The 24,428-nt window shown below is 38.3% G+C and overlaps 1 protein-coding gene across 20 annotated transcripts in view; it reads right to left on the reverse strand.

The window, feature by feature from the left end:
* The window catches only part of ZMYM2 (zinc finger MYM-type containing 2), a 95,293-nt gene that overhangs the window by 69,083 nt on the left and 1,782 nt on the right, over positions 1-24,428 (reverse strand). For 5 of the 20 annotated variants that reach the window (XM_075139952.1, XM_075139953.1, XM_075139966.1 and 2 more), the window contains exons 3-4: positions 5,407-5,530; positions 3,270-4,129 (exon numbers count right to left, since the gene is read on the reverse strand). In XM_075139952.1, coding sequence (XP_074996053.1) covers positions 3,270-4,119 — 850 coding nt within the window. In that variant the 5' untranslated portion in view covers positions 4,120-4,129; positions 5,407-5,530. The other 15 variants (XM_075139956.1, XM_075139957.1, XM_075139959.1 and 12 more) reach the window with 9 other exon arrangements.

Below are 24,428 nucleotides of genomic sequence, written 5' to 3' on the forward strand. Positions count from 1 at the left end.
TCAAGTCCAACTGTAAACCCAACACTGCCAGGTCCACCACTAAACCATGTCCCTAAGCGCCTCATCTACACGTCTTTTAAATACTTCCAGGGATCGTGACTCAACCACTTCCCTGGGCAGCCTGGTCCAATGTTTCACCACTCTTTCAGTAAAGAAATTTTTCCTAATATCCAATCTAAACCTCCCTTGGAGCAACTTGAGGCCATTTCCTCTTGTCTTATCGCTAGTTACTTGGGAGAAGAGACCGACCCCCACCTCGCTACAACCTCCTTCCAGGTAGCTGTAGAGCGCGATGAGGTCTCTCCTCAGCCTCGTTTTCTCCAGGCTAAACAACCCTAGTTCCCTCAGCCACTCCTCACAGGACTTGCTCTCTAGACCCTTCACCAGCTTCGTTGCCCTTCTCTGGACACGCTCCAGCACCTCAAGGTCCTTGTAGTGAGGGGCCCAAAACTGAACACAGTATTCGAGGTGCGGCCCCACCAGTGCCGAGTACAGGGGCATGATCACCTCCCTAGTCCTGCTGGCCACACTATTTCTGACACAAATACATATAATGTATTTGCCAGAGCCTCACTATCAACAATTTTGATCTATTATTTTTCTAACAACATGTAGATGTCACATGTCCTAATTCCTTTGTCACTAGGGGAGAAAAAAGAAGTATCAGGAAACAATACATGTTTGCATCTTCAAGGTTTCAAATCCTCTATATAGGAAGCTAACATGAATAACAGGTCTTGTCCAAGATGCAAGCTAGAATGTCTTTAGGTAACGGACTAGTTCTGAGATTTGCAAAACTGCTCTGTAAATTTATGTATTAAGTCCTTACACAAAGTTTTGACATACCACAAATGCTAACTAGCAAATCCCTAAAGAAAGTTGTGGTACCTGAACCAACTTCTTACATCCTATTTCTGAACTATAAAGCAGTGTTTTTCAACCAATGATCTTCAAATTGTATAAATCAAAGCATTTTTATTATCAGTAGGCTTAAATTTACTAAGCAGGAGCCTCCACGTCCATTGGAAATATTTTAGAAATCTGGAAATCAGAACAGATGGAACACCACTGATCCAGAAAAGATTAATCTATCCTTAGCAATCTTAGACTGGAATTGTGTAGAATATATTAAACATATTTAAGATCAAATGCTTCCTGTCATATTATCAAAGTTTCTAACAGGCAGGGTTAACTTCTACTGACAATATTTTCTATAAGAAAAGGAGACAACTTCCAAGGAAAAAGAACAAACTGAAACTTACATTTTGAAAACCTTTCCTTTACATTTTTGAAAGTACAAAAACCTGTAAATGATCTGCACCTACCGTGTTTCAGGCTTTTTCTTGTGTAAAAGCCACTTCCACTATAGCTGTCTTCCCTCTTTCCTCCTCTTGTTTCTTCTTCTCATGTTGTCATTTTTTTAATTCCTCTCGTTTGGTATTTTTCTCCTTCCCTTTTACCTGCGGCAGCCCTTCCTGCTTCCTTTTGAACCTACTACTTTATTTTTCACATACAAAGACCGCAGCCATAAAAAAATCCTCTATCTGTACACCTTGAAATACATCTCTCATATCCACTTGTAAACCTATTTTTCCCTCCCTTCTGAGTGAGTCTTTTTCATCAAGGCTCTAAAAGGACTCCCAGTCACTACTCCTCTCTCTCTGAACTCAATCTATTTCAATACTGCTATGGTCCCAGCCTACCAGACTTCATACCAGCAAAATTCTGGTGTGTCTCCGTTAATCACACCAAAAATGAAAGTTCAGTAGTTTAAGGGAAAGCACATGATGATTTTCTTAAGATGCGCTTTCCCCAAGAAAAACAAAGGCACTACTTTAAGGTAATAAATGCTTTAAGTTCTCATCCATGACTACCTGACCATCTGTGATAACACAATAATCATACCCCATGCCTAAGTGATCAACTAGCAATAGTGGGAATGTTGGTTTTAAAAGATTAGGAACTGAATTTCTAAATCATTCAGTGAGACATCCAGACTATAAAAACTTCCCAGCTTTCAACTTCAGAAGTCAAATTTTGAAATCAGTTTCAAGATTAACACAAAAAACCTACAACCTAACATCCTACTTAAAGCTTAGCTTCATACTGCCATTTCCATAATACAATATGAAAGGTATTAATACTCTTGCAGTACATTTGCTAATATATGACCAAATTGAAGAACTGTGCTATTTAAATATTTGTTGAAAAACAGGTGAAAAAAAATCCATGTGTTTTAATCAGCATATGAGCAAGTTAAGAAATCGTTCATTAACAAGGGTCTACAGCACCTAGATTCTAACGGTTTTAAATTTTCCTTTTAAAATGACCCTAACTAGTCTGAAGTTAAACCTGCAGCAAAAGTGGTGATTTGGCTTTTTCCCCCACTTCTAACCTAACAGGGCAGCAGAGTACCAGTATGTGTTGGAACTTGGAAGGTGCTGGAACTGGAAGGTTTTAAATTACTTATGTGAAAGCTTAAATTCTGTAGACTAGCAATTCCAGACCACCATTCATGGCTGCCCCATTTGGCTTTTAGCAATACCTGTTTAGTCGATAAATCAGGAGACAAAATACTGCTATTTACACAGAGATATAGAACAAAACCAGGTAATTCAAACTAATTAATACTGTATGATATAAATACATATTATCACAGGCGACTAAATAGCAATTATAAAGTGTATATAACTTACTGCAAGACTATGTGAGTTCACAAGTAACTTGGATCCCGTTTTGTTAAGCATTGTAAATACCGAGAATTGCTCAGTATGCAATGAATTATGACAGCTAGTTACTTACAACTTAAGATCAGACTTTCAAATTCAAGTTTTTTGCATGTCAAATTATGTTCAGAGGGCAAGACAACAGATCAGTAATAATACTGAAATAACTTTGATGCATTATACTAGCCACAGAACTGCACAAAAAGGTACAAAAGTTACATAGATACATTTATTTGTGTCAATTAAAGGGATACACTTAAGTCATAAAGAAAGCTTTGCTTTAGATACAAATGCTTGCATGTCAAAACATCTGAAGGTGTCACTAACTGCTAAACTGGGATAGTTTACTTACCTAACACATTATGTCATTGAGCATATTTTATTCCAGAGTTACAGATAAGGTTGTGATGGGGATGAAGGGAACCAAGATCTTCCATATGAATTAAGCTAAAAAACTAAGCAGTGCCACTGCCAGAAATATTTAATCAAACATTCTATTATTTATTTTCAGCTTTTAAGGGAATTTTCAGAATTGCAACTTACCAGGATTATGATGAGTCACAGATTCTCCGTTTTGAAATACATCTCCAGCCACGTTCATTCTACCAGGATTGAAAGGTCCTACACCAGTCTTGGTCTGTGAAGTCAAAGATGGGGTGTATGTTTGCATATTAACACCAAAATTACTTGACTGCAGTCCGTTAGATACATCTCCCAAGTTGGCATTCTGCAGTGATGTAACATGTGTAATCATTAAGTTCATGTCACGCCCTTCAGCATTTTCTAAATGACCATCACTCACAGAGCTCATAGCACCTGTTTCTAACGTAGTAACATTAGCAATCTGAATTTCAGAGTCTGGTTCTGTGGTTATACCACTATTACCTATTCCTGAATTTACCTTACTTCTTGAAAAACTGGAAGCTGAGAATTCCATATCATTGGTTCTATTTTTACACTCTGGAAGTCTTCGTTCATTAAAACTGGAAGCATTCTTCTCTTGTCCTTGATTTGTTTCAATATCTTCTTCATCATCAATAATAATAGTTTCACTTATACTCCCCTTCTGAGAATTTAAGTCTTTTGGAGGAGGAAGCATTTTGCAATCATTCCCTTGAAGTTCTTCATTTTTTGATGACGTAAATGCAGTGTTCCTTTGATCTGCTATCAGTGATGTAGAATTTTGTGGAGGTTGTATAGGTTCAATAAAAACTACATCATCGTCATCTTCTATAGGCGGGTTTTGGAATTTATTAGGTCTAGAAACTAAAGAACTTGGTGGACCTCCAAATGTATTTCCTACATTTGCAAGACCTGCTGCCATGGTGGTATTCCCTAGTAGACCAGGATTATGTTCAGACAGTTCTAATCCTCCCAGAGGACTCGTGTCCATTCCAGATCTGCTGTTTAAAGAAAAACATAAAGCAAGGAAAAACACACCTAACTTCAGAGTAAGATATAACTTTCCAATAACAGTTCTTGAAAATAACTACAGAATTAATAGTTCCAGCTTTTACTTTGTTTTCTTCCTGAAATCATGTAAAGAAAAAATAAAGTTTCTCTATGCTCTTCTTAGAATGTCTTAACATTCGTTTACTTTCCAATCCTATACTAGCAAAAAAATACTGCCATTACCAACATTTCCCACACAATAGCTACACATCATTATGTTTATCAATACGTACACACACAGGAAATAGAATTTTTGATGGTATTTATTACATGATCATGATTTCCCAGTCCCTTTCCCACTCACATATGCACACAATGATTCTGTAACACTGCTTTTGCTAGACTGCAAAGCAGGATCAAAAGTTAGACGTGCAGAAAGAAAATCTGAATTCCTATTAAATTTCATTTTTATTAGAAATGTTAGAGTTTCAATATCAATAAATTTATACAATAAAAGACTGAAGTGCATATCCAAGTGCCGGGGGAGGGGGGGAAGGCAACTTCATTTTGCATATTAACAACTTTGACACGTGACAGATTTTCCCCCAACCCTAAACTGCCAAAGCTCCTTAGGTGGCCCCAATACAACTGGAACACAGAAGTAAGCAAAAGAGATATGGAACTGCTGCACGTGATGAGAATAGGTATATTACTGAGCAGTGGAAGGTGCACAGCAACCTCTTATTTCTAGCCACTACCAGGGGCCCCTCATTTGAGGTCCTGACTTACTACCTCATGTTCCACTGCAGCTTTCCACAACTTTCTCTCTTTTCTTTTGAACAGCAACCAATGCTTCTTCAGGCTCCTTCCCAACAGCTACTTTGCCTGGGGGTTTCTGTTTGCTTTTAGTAATTGTTCAGTTTGGGGAATCTGTTGTTTATAATTGTCAATTCTACCATGAATCAAAAAATTATAAAAGGCAACCTGGATGTATGATCTCTGTGCCTGTAATTCCAAACTGTATATAATCAGTGCTAAAGGAACCTAACACCTCTCCAAAACACATCTGTACTAAAAATCAGTAAATTAAATTGATCTTGATATACACAACAAGAAAAATACAGACATAATAACATGATAACTTGGGTATGTCTTGGAGTGTACACTAATGTGTGACATCACTGAGCTTTTGTGAAAGGTTAGAAGTAGCTTTCTGTGCATTTTTATAAATCCTTTATAAAGGAAGGTAAATAGAGGAAGTAGAAATATCCTGCTCATCAATACTTACCCATCCAGAAATCCACTGCAATCTGTTTACCTTAATAAGTTGCTCCAACAGCTTTTATTTTCTTTCCTATGGGGAACCTGCTCTTCTTGTATCAACTTGCTGCCCTCTGCAAAAGCAGTGTGTTCTAAAACAGGGTTAAAACAAACATTAGACAGCCGAAACAGTTTCTTCATCTCAAACCTCTTCTACCAACTATGTTCATTAAATTGACTTCCTTTTAAATTTACACTTTAAGTTCAAAACTGACTTCTAGCACTATCATCCTACAACATTAGAGAGAGAATGTCAGCCTATACAATCATTGCTGTGGGTAAAGCAGAAAGAGTACTGTTTATTCTAAATTTTCCACTCTGTCACATCACATTTCCAGAATCCTTTGTTTGATGCTTTATAGATAGATGGAAAAAATACAATGTTTGGTAAGAGACAGATAGACATAACTGCAATTAAGTAATCAAACACTAGAATTAAGAAGTATATCTGTAATAGAGTATTAAGGAGAAAAATGGTTCAAGTAAACTGAGCTAGAGAAAAGAAACCTCAGCAGTTACATTTCTTTGCTTTTTATCATGTCAACCTCCTTGATGCTTGTAGCAGAATGTACTATGCTAAAATTAAGATATAGCAAAACGAAAATTACAGAATATACATTATAAATCAGGCTTACAATGCAATATAAACCTTACATTGCTAATAATTTTCAAATTGTATATATGCCCTGCAGTGATACTTAGCACAGGTTTAGGCATCCATAGCTTATATTAACATATGTGATCATTCACAAGAGACTGAAAATGTTCAAAGTTCAAGCCTGTATTTATTTTTCAAGTTTTATAATAGTCATTAGGTTTCCCAGTCTTGGCAGCATTTTTAAAATGGAGAGTATAAATTTGTGTAGTTATCTACTGTTTGAGGACAGCCCTTAAAATCCCCAGACAGTAAAGAAGCCCAGAGAAATAAAGCTCAAATATTCTTCTACGCATTCACAACATTATCCATTGTCCATTAACTGAGCGGGAGCGAGGTGGGGGCGGGGGCGACCAAACAGCAAAGCTGTGAACCAGATTAATCCTAGAAGAGAGGCGACCACCTTCTAATTCCTTCATATGTTAGTCTTACAGCCTAATACCATTATGTAATAGCATTTGAACCGCAATAAAGATAACATTCTATTGGAATGAAAGAGGTTTTCTTACAAAAAACCAAATTGTATTATCAATGCAGTTGGCTTGTACCTCCCTGGAAATCAGTCAGTTACACTGAAGATTAATTTAATCCAATATTCTCTTTTACCTATCTTATTTTTCCCTCTGGTGCTGAATAATTCAAAGTTAGATTTCCCTACATCTCAGCTTTTGCTGAAAAGAATTCATTTAGTTAACTGATTCTTAAAGTTTCCCAGGTTTATTCCATGTATTTTCTTTCTCTACAAGGACAAAAGCATCACAAGCACATAAAGCTTTTAATAAAGTTTTAAATATACCTGAACAGATGGGAGTGAAGAAGAAATGAGACTATGCCAAGACCATACCTCAGGCCTGACTCAAACCTTTGCTATTCCTATTTTTACAGATCCTTAGTAGAAAGACAGACTTAGGCTGTATTACAGTACATGCACATAAAATGGAGCAAAGGTAAGACTCAAAACATGTATCTTTTTGCCTAAATAGATTCAATTTTTTCCACAAAGGCTCTTAGAAAGGTTTTAATGACCTGTATTATTAGGTATGACATAAAAATAAGAAAAGTTTATGTGCTTAACCATTAGTGCATAGTCATAAGAAAAATTTGCATCTATTTCCTCACAAATATCAGCTCCTACCTCTGCAAGACTCAGCAACAAAATTACCCCCTCCCAAAAAAATTAGAATTTTTTCCCAAAAAATTGCAAAATGTGGTAGCTTGTTTTCTAAAAATGCTAGTACCAAGGAAAAACACAAAAACCACATCGACAATGTCACAGTCAGTATTTCTAAATGAACAACTACCAAAAAAGGAATGACCTACAGAGTGAAAAGAACAGGTTTAGAATGCAAAACTAGGAAAAACCTCACACTTCACAACTGGTAACAGCGAATTGTTGAGACTTGGAAAAAACCCAACAAAACACAAACTGGTGAGACCTAGTCTGCAGAAAATGCATGTTCAATACTGCTGCAGAATGAGCTCAAGGCTTTGTGGTAGTGCACAGGCACCAAAATTACAGCTGGATGGAAACAGAGGCACTACCAATATACCACAGTCCTTCCTGAACCAGGCTTGTGTCCTTCTTTTAAATTAGGCTACATGACTCAACTATAAGTCTTCATGATGATTACAATCCCACAGCTACATTAGAGGCTTAATTGCTGAAAGAAATAAAAGGCAAAATCCTTCTCTGGAAGGATGGCAAATACTACAGCTTTTAAGACAGCCAGCTAGGTAACGCTTCATAGGCTAAGTCTTAACTCCATAGTTGAATAAAATAGAGTTTTACATTTCTCATGAATTGCAGAAATTGGAGTGGGGTGTGTGTTTACTAAAAAAAAAAAAAAAAATCAATTCCACTTTAACAAAAGCAGAAACTGGAATTTAGAAGCCTTTACTAAGTGCCATTAATAACACCTGGGATGAAGAGTCATGGTTATGACTGTGGAGTCACTGAAATCCAGCCAAAACTACAGATCCACCAACACAGGGCACTTGAAACAGACATCCAAAGTAGGACCAGCATGTGCAAGTGCTTCCATATAAAGGCTAGAAGCCTAAAAATAAAAAAGGAAAACGTGAAAGACTGCTTTTGAGAGAATACATAATTGAGACATCTTCAAAAGTGAATGGATGAACAAAATTCAGGAGATAGTATTATACTAAGGTACAAACATAGGAAGAAGAAGAGAGTGATTGATTTGCCCAAGTGAAGGAATACTACTTTCTGCTAGGAAAGCACAGTATCCTAACTACATTATTTACCTCAACAGGTACTGTGCTACATTTAAATTCCATATGCAAACTAGAAGAAATAGCATATTAATGGTGTACTATCAATCACTTCCACTCAACAGTGACGGCACATCTGAGATAAGAGGAACAAGAGAGACTGCAAAGTAATAACTGAAGACTTGAACTACTGTTGTGCAGACTAAGGGAGGAGGGCATACCAAACCAACCAAACAAAAAAAGCACACACATCCCACAACTCAATGATGGAGACATTCTTAAAACACAGCCAACTGCAACCAGTTAGAAGACTAAGCAGGAGGAAAAACAACTCCTGATATAATTCTGAGCCACACAACATAGTTCAAGATGTAATTATCCAGCTAGCACTCCAGAAGAGCATATTTAAACTCCCAGGGGAATAAAAAAAAAAAAAGAAAAAAAATTTCATTACTTCAACATTTGCCTTCAAAAAGGAGAACAACGTAAGTGTGAGAAACCCAGTTAAATGGAAATGAAATGGAGCAGCTAGAAGAACAAAAAGCTTCTTGAGAGCATGAAGGCCATATTAAGTATACAACCAATCTACAAAGACCCAAAAAACCATAAAGACTACTATCAAGAAGTCTCCAAGCTAAAAAGATGCTGGAATTGTACTAGGGGGAAGTTTCATATACATTTGCCCTATTCTTTACCTTTTGCTAGGCATGGTTCAAGGCTACTGAGCTATGTCAGAACAAAGGTTTGTCTAAAATGCCATTTCTTGCCAATTTTACAAACAGTAAGATTTTTCCTAAAGAAAAAGAGTACCCAAAAAGCCTGAACCACAGCAGAAAACACGGAATAAACTCTTTGCATTGATGTTCAGTAAGGAAAAGATCAGGGAAGACCACATCTAAGCTCTCTTTCTAGGGGTCAAGTCAGAGGAAAAATGTCATATCAAAGTGCTAATAGAGGAGTATTTTAGAACAAATCACTAGGGCCACATGCATTCACTTAAGATTTCTGACGACAGTCAGCAATTTTATATTTCAGTATCTATAACCAATTACTTAAGCAGAAGGTGATAACAGTTACTCAAATAATTACAGACTACAGTCCTATCTCCATCACTAAACAGGCTGATAAAAACCACAGCTGAATAAATATACAAAAGAAAAAATAACATATGGGGAAAGAATTAACATGGATTTTGCAAAGAAAAAGTAATGCCTCACAGGTCTACTGGAGAGATCTTTTGAAGGGTTCACATACTTGTTGATCAACCCTGATTAAACTGGTATACAGCACTTAGGACTTCCAAAAGGCATGCCTCACTAAAGACTGCACTGGAAATTATCTATCAAAGATTTGGGAAAGGGTTCTCTGGGGGATTTGTAATTATTTAAAGAGAAAAATATAATGTATTGTTTGCTGTTATCACAATAAAGAGAAGTTACCAGAGAGGTTCCAAAATAAAATTATATAGGTCAACATACATAAATCAACCATAAGAGACAATGACTACCAAAGCGAGTTTCCTAATCATACAAAACTATTCACAGCAGCTGAAAACAGAAACTGGTTGTAAAGAACTACAGACGGATATCACAGTGCTGAATGCTCAGACAGTATGATAGGCAAAATCACTAGTGATAAATGCAAGGTAATGAACAGGGAGAAAAGAGTAACTACATAGATAGCAATTCCTCTAAAGTGGAAGTCTAAGATCCAAGTTGCAATTCTTTCACTCTTTAAAATCAAATCTATTCAATCATCAACAACCAAAGAGGAAAAACAATACAAAAGAAGAAGAATCAAGAACAATACAGAACACGTTTGTCACTACATAAGTAAGATACTGGTGAAATATGTTTTTTATCAAGAGATGTTCAGGTCACCCCCTTTTCAGAGAAAGGGAAAAAGAGATGAGTTACATGAACAGTTTATATTAAAGGAAAAATCTTCTCGCTGGAAAAGAGACAATTCAAGGAAGATGATAAATCTGCAAGAAAAAAAAAACATAGAAGATAGAGAGCTATACCCAGTGTCTTACAACACACAAACAAAAAGGCACCCAGTGAAATAATTAAGTAGCTTTAATCTACTATGCAGGAAAACATTTTCTTTTCTTCTTACTTGTGAGAGTCACTGCCACAGAAGGCTACAGAGGCCAGAAATGCAACCAGTTCAAATAGGGATTGGGCAAACATAAAAATAAATGCACTGATGACTGTTAAACACAGTGGTCCAAAGGCAACTCTACAAAAGTCCTTAGCCTACCAGCTGCTGAAAACCAGAATACACCTGCAGAAAAATCATGCTCTAACTGCCAAATTTCTATTCCTAGACATCACTGTTGCAAACAGGTTACTGAATTGCCTACTAAACTAGTACAGCAATTAATCTAACCTAGTAGAGGAATAATAATATTCTTACATGCAGAAGAAATGTCACTAGTCCCATGGAAGCTTTATCCACTTACCCAAAATCTGAATTTTGGCCTATGGCTGTCAGGCTGACTTCAGTTGGGGGGATGGGTGTCAACATTTAGGCAAAATAATCAGGTAAGAGACTAATCTGAACGCATCTCGATGCTCTGTGAGGCTATACGGTTCTAACGATCAATTCCTGACCCTGACATTTCTTTGATCATAACATAATTTAATTCCTTAATTCAGCTACTTCCAAGAGTTCTTATCCTTCCTTATTACAGTAAGTCACTTTTTATCATTTGACTTTTCATAAGTCTGATGATCAAAAACTCAGTCTATTGTAAAGATAGCATGCAGCTATCAAGAAGCTCTTTCTTGAGCTTAGCTTAACAGTATGCTGTAACATCTTGCTACAACTCAGGAACGTTCATTCCCTACATAATCAGATGCAACGTATGTACCATGGCTTTCTTGGGGTATGAACCATCAACCGAAGCGCAGTGGCTGACCAAATGTATGCCACAGTTCACCCCAAAAGCAAAGTAAACCACTCCAATTAAAATCACCTGTAAGCTTTTTTTACACTGCAACTGAGGCAGTCTAATAGCCCAACTATACCCACTCGTAAGGATTGAAAAATGCTAGAAAAGCAGAAGTAATACAACATTTTTAAAGGGTGGCAATTTAAGCCAGCTTTAAGCTAAATCTGAATGCTGCTCCTGCAGTCCAGTCTCAATTTAGGTACTGAATAATATATACTGTGTATGGACAGACACCTACCTGTGTGAGTAGAACGCCATGTTAGAAAAAGAGGAGTTGCAGGGCCCTTCTGGGTCATCAGATATGAAACTCTTACCACAGGCAACCACACAATAAAACCGTTTTTATTAAACATCCTTACTATAAACATTCAGCATTTTTGGTGATTTTTTTGTTCTGTTTTGTTTTGGGGTTTTTTCCTCCTTATACTCTTCCTGAGGGATATGTAGCCATCAACCCTAGCATTTTATGCTCAGATATGCCTCAGTTAAGTGGTGCCTCTGATTTACTGTCAACTTTTACATCTCCGACTTTAACAAAAATGTTAACACTTCTGAAGGTCCACGTTATCAGGTCCACAGACTCATTTTGTTATGCTATCATGTGGCAGAGCTGTTTCTGCAACCACACACATAACCAGACAAAAGTTGATCCAGCTGACAAGAGACTTTCCTGCTGGAGTCCTTTCCAGCCGGATCAGTTCCCCAGAACAAAAATCTCTGTGCAACGCTAACAGCTGTGCCTGAACATAACAAGGTTGGTGCCACAGCTCTGAACTTCAGTGTAGAGATCATTTTAGCAGACAGGATAGCAGTGACAAGCCGAAAGCCACAGACTAAACTGCACTACCCTGACAGCAAATACTGTGTAAAACACTCCAAAATGCATGTGCTAACTGACAACGAAGCAAGCAGCAACAGACTGAACATTAAAACACATGTATATCCACTGGTCACAAACAGTAGGGTATGTGAAACTTGTAAGACTTTAAGCAAACCTAACACACTACATTAAGGCCACAATGACAACTATTTAATCAGTCGACCAGCTTCACACACAAATTATGCTAGTGAGTTCAACATAAATACTTGCATACTTTGGGCTAAACTCAAGTGCAAGTATTCACAACACCAAAGTAAAACAAGGGTCTTTCTTAACATATTATATAAGTTAATTATAAATATTAACCTAGAGTCTGAATAACATTTAATACTAACTCATCAATGTATTTATATTGCTGTTTTTCAGAACACAGGTAAGAGCTTTCAGGAACAGGATACTAAGTTTAGGTCCACAAATCTAAGCTATCCATTGCCTGAGTACCATCATTACAAAAGCCTCATTACTTCAGCCTAGAGACACTACTCCAGAATTTATTTTCCAGTAGGTTTGGAGCTGCTTCAAATTTCACTCTTTCCCCAGATTTTCAAAGTAGTTGTATGGATTGAAGAAATTAGCTTACTAAAAGTCATTATGTAACACCCAAAATGTGTTTGTCACACAGATTTCAGGAAATTTAAGAGAAAAGCATACACACACAAAGATCTGTAATCCAGCAAAGACAGCAGTAAAAAGGCAAGATCTACATAGTGAAAAAAATATTTTGAAGCAGTTCAGTCGTAAGTTTCAGTTTTATTTAAAAGAGAAACTATTTACACACAAACTAAAGCTTAGTGAAAACATGCAAACTTCTGTATCTCCTGATCATTTTAACTGCACTGCAGCCATGAGTGTTACATGTGAATGCTGACATCTGGTTTCCAACTGGTATTTCCAGGAACCTTTATTTAACACAGCCTCTTCTTTGGGTCTTCCTGCTCAACCAGTGCTAAGAATTGCTCCCCTGCATGCATGAACAGAACCAAAATTCAGAGTCAATCTCAAACTTGATTCTATTCAGGGTCAATCTTGAATGCAAGCATATCCACACCAAGCACCTATTATTTTCAAGATTACTCATAGGGGAATAAGCAGCTCTTGGCATAGCAATTCATGGCAAATCAAAATCATAATGTTGACTAACTATGTGTAAGTTTTCGGGCAGCCACAGTGACACGTATCTTCCCCCCCCCCCCCCCCCCCCCACACACACTTTCAATGTATTTCATGGCTGTTTAATCATGAAAAGGTGCTGATCAGCAAGAACCCAGCACCACTTCTAGCCTTAAAAGCCATTATGTGTAATGCGGTAGACAATAAATTTTCTCTCTCTACTACTCAAGCAGCCACATGCTGCTTAAGGATATCCTTTATTATAACTAAAATAGAAAGGTGAAACAAGACAAAGAACCAAAGGACCCACAGAAGTTGTTGTATCTAAATGCTTATCTATTACTTATATCCAAATGCATATCTATTTCCAGGAAAGTAGGTAACACTAGACCACAGCAACAGACTTGAAAGATGACCTAAGTGGAAAGGGAGCAGTACAGCCACAGTATAGAAACACTATGCTAAAGACATGAAAATAGGAAAAGGGCAAGTAAAACACTGAAAAATAAATAGTAGAAAGTAGCCTTAATACAGCATGCTAAGAGGTCAAATTGTCATCTGACGTATCTTAATTTTAAAAAATTTAACACTTTGTAGGAAAAAAAAATACATATTGAACGACTAGATAAGAAACAGACCTGAGAATAGTAAAATTATTTAGATGTCTGGACTGGGCAATGGAATACAGGCCACTGATAAACATCAGTGGGTCACAGCACACATTTTAAAAACATGCCTGACTCTTGCTCCACAGGGACCAATGAAGATTAATTAAGAACTCAAAACTATGAAGTCCCTAGCTTTTGCTAGCATTCAAGAAATTAAATTGAGATAGTAATACACAAAATGTATACCACCTTTAGAACAGCATTTAATCATTACAGACTCTAGGAAGCATGGTTGGATGTACTCCATTAACACATGTATTACAGCAAATGCTACAAATTTAGTATAGATACTAATGAGAAAAGGCTCTATAACTAAGCAAATATTCTACTTCTCTATCTTTCATAAGAGGTATAGTTGCATTGGCTATACTTTTGATAGAATTGTATCATGATTATAGTGACTATACTAATCAGTAAGCACCTAATATAGACAAATAGCATGCAATTTTTCAAATTTGTAAAGTTACAAGAAATTGGCGGTACAGCCAGTCACATATAAACCAATCAAATTTTAAAAAAACCAACCAAAGACAGGAAAGAGAAAGAGAAATCTCAAGTGCAAGAGGATGAGATCTACCAGATCCAATGCATCCTGTAGAACATGTTCAGAAACAGACCGATTTATTAACTACAGTAATGCTGATTCTTTTAAGAAGTTAACCTTCCCTATAAAATACAGGGTTTTTTTAAAGTCAGTACATTTAAGGTAATTTTAAGAAGCTGTTTTTAAACAATATTTCATTAATCTACATTTTCTTAATAATTTTACCCAAACAGCACAAGTTCTTATTTTTATGTTGGGGGGGGGGGGGGGGGGAAGTGTTCAAATTAACTTACAGTAAAGCACTGCATATCAATGGAGAGCATCTTCCTGGTCACTAAATGGTATCAGACTTAGCTTAAGCACTGCAAGTTTAATGGAAGAGCTGAAGTTGGAAGGAACCTCTGATATCACCTTATCAAACGCACCCCAGCTCAGAGCAGTGACAAATTAGAAATGAGATCCATTTTGAAGTTAAGTCAGGTTGTTAGTGTCATATCCAACAGAGTTTTGAATATCTATAAGGATATAGATTTCCTAGCCTCTCTGGACGCCCTCTTCCAGTGTTTGATTATCTTAGCTATTCAGAATTTTCCTTGTTGCAACTTATGCCCATTACCTGCCATCCTATCAACGTACATCTCTGAGAAGTGCCTGGCTTCAACTTCTCTATACTCTCCCGTTAATTAGCTGAAGACTAAGCAGTAACATGTTCCTCCAGCCTTCTCTTTGGAGTGAACACACGCATCCCTCAGCTTTTCCTTCTTTGTTACGTGCTCTAAACTGGTGGCCCTCCACTGGGCTCACTCCAGTATATCAGTATCTTTATTATGACAGGGTCTACGCAAAACTGGACTAAACACTGTAGATGTGGTCTCCCAAATGTCAAACAGTGGGGAACAATCATTTCCCCAAAACTGCTGGCTACAGTCTTGCTTAATTCAGCCCAGTATGCTGTTTGCAGTCATCCCTGTGAGGGTGCATTATTCATGTTCAACTTGCTACGCAGCAGGACTACCTGAAGGTGCCTTCTATCCTATCTATGCCCAGCCTGTACTATTCCCATACATTTTGGAAATGAAGACACTTTACTAATTATCAACATGGGCTTTTAATGCTATTCTTCATTAGTGCTTCCTCTTGTTTGGTTGGGTTTTTAAAAATTTTTATTTTAAACTAGCATGAAGTCTACGTTCGTATAAATACAGCCCATGAAACAAGTAACTATGCGTGGGTAACTGGTAACCGCCATGCCTAACGGCACACCCAGTTTCTCAGCACCTGATTGCACAAATCTTTTTTACACATGCTTTTAAAATCCTTTCTTTTTACTTTTGCATGTGCTTAGAAAGAGGAAAAACTGTCACGCTAGTAAATGAACAAGAAGTTTGTAGACAGACGATTTTCCTTGTCTTTAACAATAACATCAGCTAGTAGTCTCAACCAGATTTTTTCATCCCTGAGAAATACCCAAGTACCAGCTAACAACCTAGTATATTTGGCCCAGTATGGACAAGCTTCTTCAACACAATTTACCTGCAGTGATTGGCGTTCCATGCATCTAGTAATTCAGAACAAGGAAAATCGAATTTAAGAGAGTACGTGAATACTATGCTACATATAGGAGAGAAACCCACATAGACTATGACCAAGTAAACAGCCAATGAAGCTACAGTATAACAAAGGAAAGAAAATCTTAACATCATGAACAAAATGAGATAAAAAAGGAAGGGGAAGAAAAGAAAAAATAACCACAAAATAGTTCAAGTTCTATGCTGAGATAAGGTTGACAAGAAATGGGATCCAAGGCAAGAATGGATACAGTCAGCAAGGCAAGTATGGTAGGTTTTCACAGCTGCATTCACTGGCTGGCTGTAAGTTACATTATGCAATCAAGACTCCAGTTTATCAAACTAATTTTAAAAAGGTAGCTTTATTTTTAAACAACTAGATGCATATTGTATTTGCTAAGTCTGCAGTTCCACAACAATAAACCACATCCAGTCTAGGACAGGACTACTGGGGTTTTGAATTCCCACTCCTCTCTCCCACTTTCTCCAGCACAACTCTTTCTCCCTTTCTCACTAGCTGTTCACAGGTCCCAACAGCTAGTTCGCTATGGGACCTAATGTGGTAGAAAGCTGAAATACAAAAAACAGAGCAAACAACCAACGCCTACACAGCTCCCCTGAAAAAAAAAATTCATTGTGATGATTCATAGAGCTAAACTGACTCCCAAAAAAAGAAACAGTAAAGGCCAGTGTTGGTACAAAGAAGAGAGGACAATGACAACCCTAAGTTAAGCATATATGCTTATTTGAATTTAACCCCATAAAAAATACACTATATAGCATTTGTTCTCAGCCAGTATTTTGTCTTTCGAGTCCAAATCTGCAACTGGAATAAAGACCTGCAGAACAAAGTGTATTCCAAGCCTAAAAAAGTTTTTAAAAAATTTAACTTTGCTAGTGGGGGGCTTTTCAAATCCTCTGTAAACTTTTGCCTCAAAAGGAGAAAGTGATGCCTCAATAAGTTATTCCAGCTCTTAGTTAACCCAACTCTTAGTTATCCTACCTGCTGAAAGGCTACACACTGTTCCTTGTCTGAATTTGTATTGCTTAGGCAATAATCACGACTCAGAAATTAAGCCTTTAACACTGAGGGGGGGGTTGGGAGGTTGGGGGTAGGGGGATGGGAAAAGCACCCTATTATCTATTATGTTATTGGGTGTATAGTCTCTCCTAGACCAGGATTAAGTCACACCCTAATCTATTCTTTTAATTGAGGAATAGACTGAGTTTCTAAAGTCTGTTAATAGAAAGCATGTTTTCTACTCCTTCTTAAGTCATTCTTGTAGGTCTTCTCTGAACTCTCCAATTCTTTTTGGTTATTAAAAAATGCTGGGCTTGGTTCAGATCATAATTGCTGTACTATACACAATATTAATCAGACCATGTCAGTATTTCTGTTTGTTAATTCTTTGGACAGAAGTATACGTAATGATGGCCAAACACAGTGACAATGGCAACAGTTCCAAGATATATCCAACATTTGTGTCCGGTAAAAACCAAAACAACCAACCTTTGTTGCACTCTCCATTTTCTGTCACTTGTAAATTGCAATTATTTTTTTATTATAAATATTACAGAGAACTTCTTACCTGGCCTTTCTAGATACTACTTGGCTTCTTTAATGAGGCACCATCTACCAGAACAAAACCTCACCTTCTGAATGAAGATTTTTCAAAAATAACACGACCACCCCCACCACAAGCAAAACAAAATAAACAAAACCCCCCAAAACCCACACACAGAGAAATACTAGCTAGTAATTCAAAAAATGTAAATTCAAAAATGGTAAATTCCTCCAGCTTAGTAAGAGTTCTTAAACATATATAGGTTGGTGTATTAAACATAAATTCTTGCTCGAACAAAATGATTAAATGATTTCAGGTATAACAGAACACTAGATCATCTTCCCCTTTCCACACACATACACACACACAAAAAAAAAAGAAAGAGAAAAGAAAAGAAAAAAGACACTGATACCACACCCATATATTGCAACTCTTATCACACAGGATCCTAGGAGCCAAAGTTATGGACCACATTATGCTAGCCATGGTACAAACACAGAATAAGACTGTTCAAAGAGCAAACAAGCTAAACATAAGGGACAACAGATGGAGAGAGACAAAAAGGAGAACACAAGGAAACAGCACCACCATAAACAATAGTTAGAATTAGTTCTTGTTCTAAGGATGGTGTATTTGAGTCCCAGAGTGACAGGAAAGGTGGTGGTTTGGTTTTGTTTTTAGTAAGCTTTGTTTCCTAAAGTAGGCTTATTTTGCATTACCAGGTCGCAACTGGTGCACACAAGGTGCACACAAGGAACTTCTACAAGCTTGAGGAGCATCACAGGAGAATGAACAATAGTATGTAACTGCCCATGATGTCACTTTCTAAACAGCACTTAAAATCTTATTAATAACAACAACAAAACGATAGATAATACCCTTCACAGCTAAACCCCAACTTTAAATTAAAGGCAAGTAACTTGTTACTCTTACAACCATAAAATATAAGATGCAAAAAAATCAGACAGTCAAAGCAGAGGATGAGGAAAGCACTCTTGTTCAGGATTCTGAATCCGTATCAACAGAGCAGGATCATTTTTACCACAACCGTTAAGAAAAACTGTTACAAGATACAGAGACCAAAGGCAAGGTACGAGATTTAGTCATGTGATTTATTAACACAACTATATAACAAACACTTAATTGCTTATAAGCAATTAAGAGACAGCTTACTATGTAGAAGAAATCTGCAGTCTGTCAGAAGAGTAGCATGTGCTGTGTCTAAAACAAGGGCTAGATTACAGGCTTAAACCAAAGATCTCATGACAACGGTGTCCACAAGTGACAGACAGCACAGAGAATTTTCCTTTTGGGGAGGAAGGAAGGGCTGCCTTTGTGATAGTAGCCTGAGCTAAAGGTCAGACATCCACAAAGAGAAGTCAGAAGCACACACCGAGGTTTAGCTGGTATAGAAGGCAGCAAGTCTGGAAGAGAGAGGGACTTGAAGGTCATCCATACAGAGATGATAGCTGAGTTTATGAATGAGATTAACAAAGTAACTTGTAGAGAAATTTGATGTAGTACTATGGGTAAATGCCAAACCGGAGACACCTTACAGGGATCTAAAGAAAAGGAACTCCAGAAAGAAGTAAGGTTTTCACCAAGGTTAAACTTCTGGGGGGAGATGGGGAGGAAAAAAAAGGATAGTTGCATCACGAGCGTTTACTTTAAACTTTTGTTTAAAGTTCAGTACAGTTATACTGCACAGAAGAGCCTGAGGAACACAAGATGCCAATATGCTTCCAACAAAAGCCTGCAGGAGGAAGACAAACAGGTCCATGTTTCTAGGAGTGACTATGAGCCGTATCAGGCCTAAATTAGAAAATTGCGCACATAGCTATTTTATGGGTTATGCCCAATTTTACCATCTTTTTCCAATGCCATCTTTCACAACAAAAGAATTGACGAAAGTGCATGTAGAAACCAATACGAACTCGTCCATAATGCCACTGCCCTCTCCTAATGATCCAGTCAGCCCCTCAAGAGTTAGATGGGTGAGCTTTGGTGCAAGTATCTAAGCAGTTGTTGTCCTACCAGTTAACAGAGCATGTGACCAAGTGTACATCACTACCTTTGCACAATCTATTAAACAGGGGAAAAGGTGGAATTTAGATGACATCCTGCTTAGCGTGTGTCAGTAAGTATTAAAACTAATGAGTAGGGACTATGCCTTGATAGACTAGGGGCACAAATTTAGGTAGTATGGCTTTTAGAAGTTACAGTGATACAAACTGAAGGATTCCGATAGTCTTGTAAGAGTTAAGGAAAAAAGTTTATGAATCTTAATGTACAGTTAAGTACAGAGTACCTAATTCATTTATTTTAGGTAAAGCAGTAACATATTAAGTGTTAAGTATTTTAGAGATCTAAAACTATCATTTCTGCACAACAGCAATGCATGATTAAGTAGTGTCATTTCAGACAAACTTAAGCAAAGAAAACAAAAAAACCACCACAATCCTCTTGTGCTACTGACACTCAGTATGGTTGGGGAGAGCACTGGTAATGCCCGAGTACATTTCAAACCATTACTGCAGCTACTCTGTTCAGAGCACTGAATGCCTGCTTCTGCGCCCCTGCCTCAGTGATGCATCCCTGCCACCCCCATCAGATTATTCTCCAGTGACTGATGGTAGAAGGGGCAGAGAAGGAAGTTATGGTGAAGGTAGCTCCAAAAAGCTTGGGAAACACAGAGAAAGATAGAGTTCTTAAGCATTAGAACAAACTTACAAAGCGTGAATACTCTCCGAACACAGAGCAGTTTGAAAAATACATTGGTGGCAATCATGTCACCGACGACTCTCAGTTGACCACAAAACTGAACTGCTAATTTTAATTATGTTGGACTAGTAATATCTGAATTTGTCATCTGTATTAAAACCATCATTTGAAAAATTTTGTTCTGATAGCAAACTGGAGTAAGGAAACAATTTTCATCATTGACATGTCCAATCCACGAGATATTTCAGGTGAAGGCATGAGAATCCCTCAGTGGACAGTTATGATCTAACCTGTCTATAAAGGACAGTCGTTGATCTCACCTAATGCAACCGTTAATGTTCTCATCCATACAGACATATAATCAAATTTTGCATGTATGGAGGGAGTGTGTGTGGGGGGGGGGGGGGGGGGGGGAGGGAGAGAGAGAGAATCCTATTGAACTCTAGTGGCACAGAGTTTCACAGAATAAATATGGGTTTTGTCTTAAAATTTATAATTTCTGGAAGGTCACAGAAGACAAAAGCCTTAAATTGCCAAAACAATTTAAGTATAAATAAGTAGAGTTTAAATCACAGAATCAGGTTGGAACTAAACCACGTCCCTAAGCGCCACCTCTACACGTCTTTTAAATACTTCCAGGGATCGTGACTCAACCACTTCCCTGGGCAGCCTGTTCCAAGGCCTGAGAACTCTTTCAGTAAAGAAATTTCTCCTAATGTCCAATCTAAACCTCCCCTGGCACAACTTGAGGCCATTTCCTCCTGTCCCATCGCTTGTTACTTGGCAGAAGAGACCGGCACCCACCTCGCTACAACATCCTTTCAGGTAGTTGTAGAGCGCGATGAGGTCTCCGCTCAGCCTCCTCTTCTCCAGGCTAAACATTCCCAGTTCCCTCAGCCGCTCCTCATAAGACTTGTGCTCCAGGCCCTTCACCAGCTTCGTTGCCCTTCTCTGGACACGCTCCAGCACCTCAATGTCCTTCTTGTAGTGAGGGGCCCAAAACTGAACACAGTATTCGAGGTGTGGCCTCACCAGTGCCGAGTACAGGGGCACGATCACCTCCCTGCTCCTGCTGGCCACACTATTTCTGATACAAGCCAGGATGCTGTCGGCCTTCTTGGCCACCTGGGCACACTGCTGGCTCATATTCAGCCAAGCCACCCAGAGCAGCAATAAATGCTCCTTGGCCATCTCAGTGGGGGTAAAGGATGGAAATCCACATGGCAGCAAAGACACAAGGCTTGTTGATGGGTTAGAAAACACAGAAGCACCCTGGAACAGTCACATAGGAATTAGGGCTTCTCCCCCAAAAAAGGTGGCAGGATCAATAACCCAATTCAAGTGCATCTACACCAATGCACGGGCAATAAAGAGGAGGAGTTGGAAGCCATTGTGCAACTGGAAAACTATGATATAAAATCAATATAGTCAAAGTGTTAACTGAAGAGGACATACCATGCAACGGCATTCCAGAAGTCTCACACGGCGCCCTTCTACCTAAAATTTCTCTTAGAAGTACAAAACACTATCTGACAAACTCACAAATCTCGGTCCAAAATTAAGAATTTTAATACTAGCATCTAAATTGAGCAGATCATTCATATACCAAGTTAGCACCTACTGCCAGCCATAGTTGCCAGCAGCACGTAGGGTAGGCTACAAGTATGGAAAAAGAGCTAATTTTCCTCTGAACTCTAATCTCTCAGAAACCCAGTTATCCTCCTGGAGCATTCACCTGGTAAGATTAAATCCCTGAAACTAAGTTAAAGTTAAAAAGAAGTTGCAAAAAAAAGTGCTTTCAACTGTTGAGTTAAACTCAACAATTTCAGCAGACAACAAAACTCCTGTAGCATATAAAGCTTTAAGAGCCTCATGAGGCAAGTATTACCTCAAACTTCTCAGAATGGACAGACTACTAGCCTTTTGAACTCTTCTGCTCTTCAAATTTCAATCCCTTTCCACAGCTAGGTTGAGTTCATTGTTATTTGTGATGTACACGTCTTCTGGAAAAGAGAAACAGTTCTCCATGAACAGTGGATTTTCCATTAGTAACAATACTTGATATAAATTCTTCACAGAACTCCTCATTCTGCTTTTGTTGCAGAGTATATTGATTGCAAACTCTGACACAAGACGATAGAACTTCAGTAATTCTGTATTTAGTCCTCGAAACCAAAATGAAAGCTACTGTAACAATGCAAGACTGTTCATGACGCTTCTGGACAAAAAAAAAAAAAAGGAAAGAAAGCCAGCAAAAACCTGAAAGAGTTTGTACCAGTTTTGGTCCCACATCCCTCCATATACTTGAACAAGCTCTGTAGAAGACAAAGAAACTTGCTTTCACTTTTTCATTGGCATTTGTACATTCTTGATGATGCAAATCCCTCTTAGCGTATTATTCCAGGGTAAGCAACAGTAGAATGCAATCATGTATTCGGGGTCAAAGAGGATTAATAATAATAATATAAAGCAAATTTATTAGATACTCTAATTAAGACAGTCTTTTATTAAAAAAAGTTATTTAGTTTAACTACCTAATAACGTCCCAACATCACCTTCATTTCACAAATCGTGGCTGGGGAGTTGGTTCCTAGAGCTGACCTTGCAGCAGTAAGCACCGAATACATTCCCTCGCGCAAGAGCATGGCCTATCACATGCCACTTTATACCTCCAGTCATGTGCTAGAGAAAAGGCTGTACCACCACCACCACAGTTGGAGGAGGACAATGTGCCATCTACTCAAATGCTTCTGTGCAAGACATTAGTGTAATTCACAAACCAGCTGGCAACTGCTTATTCAGGTTTACTGAACCTTAGCTATACAGCTGTTCTTGGCAGTATTCTCATCTTTTATTCTCATCTTTTCATAGGCAGCCACACAAAGCTGCAGTAATTTTTTTCAAACCGGCTCCAGTATATAACATCCTTTTTCACTCCCTTCCAGCACAACGGCCTCCCTCCTTCCAAAGCATTATTTGCCTTGATTACTCTTAGAAGTAACTTTTTTAACATGAAGAAGCATCAGAAAAGCAGAACTGGAATGTATAATGAATCAGAAGTAAAATCAAACGGTAGCCTTACATTCAAGGCCTGGTAAGAGTTAAAAAATTACAATTAAAATTTAAAAATTACAGTAATAAGTCAAGGTTTAGAACAGATCACTTTACTAATGATAACAGGCCACTTTACTAATGATAACAGGCCATGATAACAGCATCTTTCATGAAGTTGGTAATGTTAGAAGCTCAGAATAAATCTAAATCTGATGCCTTCCTCCTAAGCAGTGAGGTTTTGCAGAGAACCACTTAGTCTTTGTGTATGTAAGCCACCAAAAAGTGACAAAGAAAGTTGCAAGCTATGCAGATCTAGGAAATCTACTATGTAGAATGGCAAGGGAGGAAAAAAAAAAATTTTCAAGATACAAGTGGTGGGGAAGACTACAACACCTGAATGCCCCCTGCACCCAGGTGAAGAACCCAGAGCGCAAGACAGGCGCTGCCTTTTTGTTTTGTTCTCTGGCTGCACGTTACCCACCAGACCTGCGGGGCCGGCTGCGCTTTTCGCGGCGGCCTCTAGCGGCAGCAGCCCGCGGATGGCGGCCGCATCCAGGCTCCACTCCTAAAACCTCTCCCCATGCGCACACCGCCTTACTTTCTCCTTCGCTGCACTGCTTTGCGATTTCAGAATCCCCCCCACAAAAAAACGCCCATTATTAAAAGAGGCGCAAACCAGAGTCAAATTACACCCCAATCCTAAGGACAGGGATTGGTAATCAGCCTCTCCTTAGCCAACCTAATACCCAACAGAGATCACAATCTGCTTTGAAAATCCCACCCAGATGAAACACCGAAAATGCTCACTATTAAGAAGCTGTGGGTTTCCCCAGTGACCTCCAGCTTTCCGGGGAAGGGGCAAAGCAGATGGCTCAGAAGCCCCGCCAAGGCACCCAAATTGCCAAAGGTGCCCAACAAAATCACCCAAGCAAATCTGCGGGCGTGAAGAACCAGTCTGAACACACAAAGGAGAGACGCTGGAGTACGCTCTGCAAATTGCTGGGTTATTTTAAACCTCTCACTCCTCTTCTTAGCTT

Source organism: Calonectris borealis, chromosome 1 (assembly GCF_964195595.1).
Source record: "Calonectris borealis chromosome 1, bCalBor7.hap1.2, whole genome shotgun sequence".
NCBI lineage: Eukaryota > Metazoa > Chordata > Aves > Procellariiformes > Procellariidae > Calonectris > Calonectris borealis.